Raw genomic sequence first — 2,826 nt, 5'->3', positions numbered from 1 at the left:
AGGGGGAGGGGAGGGGAGAAGAAGAAGAAGGAGGAGGAAGAGGAGAAGAAGAAGAAGAAGAAGAAGAAGGAGGAGGAGGTGGAGGGGGAGAAGTCGAAGAAGAAGAATAAGAAAAAGAAGAAGGGGAGGAGGAGGAGGAGAAGAAGAAGTGGGAGGAGTTGGAGGAGGAGGAGGAGAAGAAGAAGAAAAAGAAGAAGAAGAAGAAAAAGAAGAAGAAGAGGAAGAAGAAAACGACGACCGAGTGGAAAACAAACAAATATAAGATATATAAAAACATTCATGTACAAGTAAAGGAAGCAGCGAAAAGAGAAAAAGTAGATGATGATGATGATGATGATGACGAAGTACATAATTCCTTCCGTTTACTATGATGATGATGCTAATGATGATGTAAATGAGGAATGATGTGGTTGACATTATTGTTGCAGAAATTTATGAACGAGAATATTTAGAAGAACGGAACAAGAAGAAAAGAATAAATAAAATACAACGATAAAAGCATAGATACGTTGTTTATGCATTATGATGAGATTGGAGAGGAAGAAATGTGAAATGAGTGAAAAACAATAGTATTTGTAGTAGTTGTTACACTGGTATCAGTGGTAGTAGTAGTGGTAACAGCAATATCAGTAGCTGTAAAGAAAGACTTCTTCGAGTGGATAAGATCTAACGAACATATATTCAGATTCACGCACTCACAGGCACACATATTTACAGGCACTCACAAACACTCACAGATTTCTGTCGAAACACATTATAAGGAGGGTCAAAGAAATTGTGCAAATTTTAATGCGAATATTTTCAATATTTGTTTGTATCTTTTCAAGGAGATATTATGAACAAGACTTATCCAACTTACAGAGTTCTTAAACTGGGCAGATCATGAAACGCTCTTACTTCAATTTTTTCGATATTACTATTTTGCAAAAATCTATGAATATAAAATATATTTTCAAAGGTGAAATTTTAGAAGTATTGTATAATAAAGAATATTATAGCTAAACGAATACCTTCTGGAAGTTAAAGAATGATGAAGATGATTTTGACGTTGCCCTAGACGCTGCAAATTGTGAGGTTGATAATATTGATGATTATGATGATGAATATGAAGAGAGTGATCATGAAGATATGAACATATAAAACAGTGGTGGACATTTTATGTGAAATGTGCGACAAAGGAAGGAATAAGAAGAAGAAGTGCTCGGAGAAAAATTGAAGGGTTAGGAGAATAAAAAGAAAATGAGAAGGAGAGAGAAAGGACGAGGGGTGGCGCAGAAGATTAAGAGGAAGAGAAGTAACATCAAAAGCTAGGAAAGATGTAAGAGAAGTCGAAGTGGGAGTGGAATGAGAAAAATAGAAATGCGCGAAGCAGGATGAAATGAAGAAGAAAGAGAAAATGAAGGACAATATGAAGAAGAAGAAGAAGAAGAAGAAGAAGAAGAAGAAGAAGAGTGCAACAGCAACAATAACAACAGCAGCAGCAGCAGCAGCAGCAGCAACAACAACAAGGAGAGGAAAAAAGAAGTACACGAAGAAAAAGAAAGAGGAGAAGTAGAAAAAGAAGAACAAGAACTGCAACAGCAACAACAAGACCAAGATGAAGCAGAAGTAAAGTCTATGGTCGCAATGAGTTGGTGATAGGAGCATAAACATCACACAGATTTGTTTCCTGAATTGTCACACTTACATATTTTTATTATCTGAAGACCAGGCTCTCACTCACATTCACACATATTAATATACAAAATGACACACTTTGGAAAGAGACAGAGTTTACACATACAAAAGCATACACCAGATGGTTCACCTGAACTATCACGCTCTCGTATATCACATAGCTTAGAAATGGCTACACACACTCTCTTACCCCCCCCCTCTCTCAAACACACACACACACACTTACACTCACATATTCCCAAACAACAAAACAGATCTTTTGAAAGTGGGATGAGGAAGCTTAAACTGGAGGATGGGAAGATATTACAGATATAGAAATATATCGTCAACGAAATAGTATAAGAAAGGATGTTTTTAACTTACATGTTTGTTAAACTGGGCAGATTTTGGAAGGTGTCTGCTTTGATTTCCTTCATATCATTAAATGTCAAATATCTGGAAGATAATATTGAGTTAAGAAGGAATTGTATAGAAAATATTTGGCGAAACAATTCGATGATGCTGGGGGTGGAATATAGATCGCGATTTTGATTAGTTCGATGAAGTACATAGCACCGATGATGATACTGATGTTAAGGATTGTAACGATGATGAAGAGGCGCATGTCTAGTAGAAGGATTTTTTGGTGGTGGATTTGATAATGGACGATATGGTAGTAAGGAATATGTTGATGAGACAGAAGAGAATAGTATATGGTTTGTAGTGATGATGATGAACATGTTAAGATGCTTATGATGGAGCTGTTGTTAATGTTTAGTATTCTCGTAATGACGAGGATGATCGTGTTTATGGTGATGCTGTATATGATATTGTTTTTGGTGTAGATGGGAATGTTAACGTTGGCGATGATGATGATAGTGTTTAAGATCCTGCGTCTGATGGCAGTATTTTGTGGTAACAAATGATATTGATGAAGAAGAGGACCATAATGATCTCCTGTATGTTTACGATTGAGAAAAGTAAGAACAAAAATGTGAAGGACGATGCTGATGAGGATGTGGATGAGGAGGTGGGAATTTTGGTCGGCAATTGTGTTTGGGATTTACATAGTATAGTCTTCCACCGAATAAAGATTCAAGAGAATGATAGAGAAAGGAGAAAATAAGAAGAAATCATGAGGACAAAACATGGAATTAACAGATATATATG

General features: G+C 36.3%; 1 protein-coding gene across 1 annotated transcript in view; it reads right to left on the bottom strand.

Annotated features, from left to right (window-relative positions):
- LOC106873888 (protein artichoke) overlaps nucleotides 1-2,826 on the bottom strand; it is a 111,765-nt gene that overhangs the window by 3,362 nt on the left and 105,577 nt on the right. Inside the window, exons 29-30 of the mRNA XM_052978038.1 lie at nucleotides 2,041-2,112; nucleotides 860-931 (exon numbers count right to left, since the gene is read on the bottom strand). Coding sequence (XP_052833998.1) covers nucleotides 860-931; nucleotides 2,041-2,112 — 144 coding nt within the window. The remainder of the gene's footprint in view (nucleotides 1-859; nucleotides 932-2,040; nucleotides 2,113-2,826) is intronic.

This window comes from Octopus bimaculoides, chromosome 29 (genome assembly GCF_001194135.2).
Source record: "Octopus bimaculoides isolate UCB-OBI-ISO-001 chromosome 29, ASM119413v2, whole genome shotgun sequence".
Lineage (NCBI taxonomy): Eukaryota > Metazoa > Mollusca > Cephalopoda > Octopoda > Octopodidae > Octopus > Octopus bimaculoides.
Note: the sequence above shows the minus strand (reverse complement) of the source record. Positions and strands in the feature narration are given on the sequence as shown.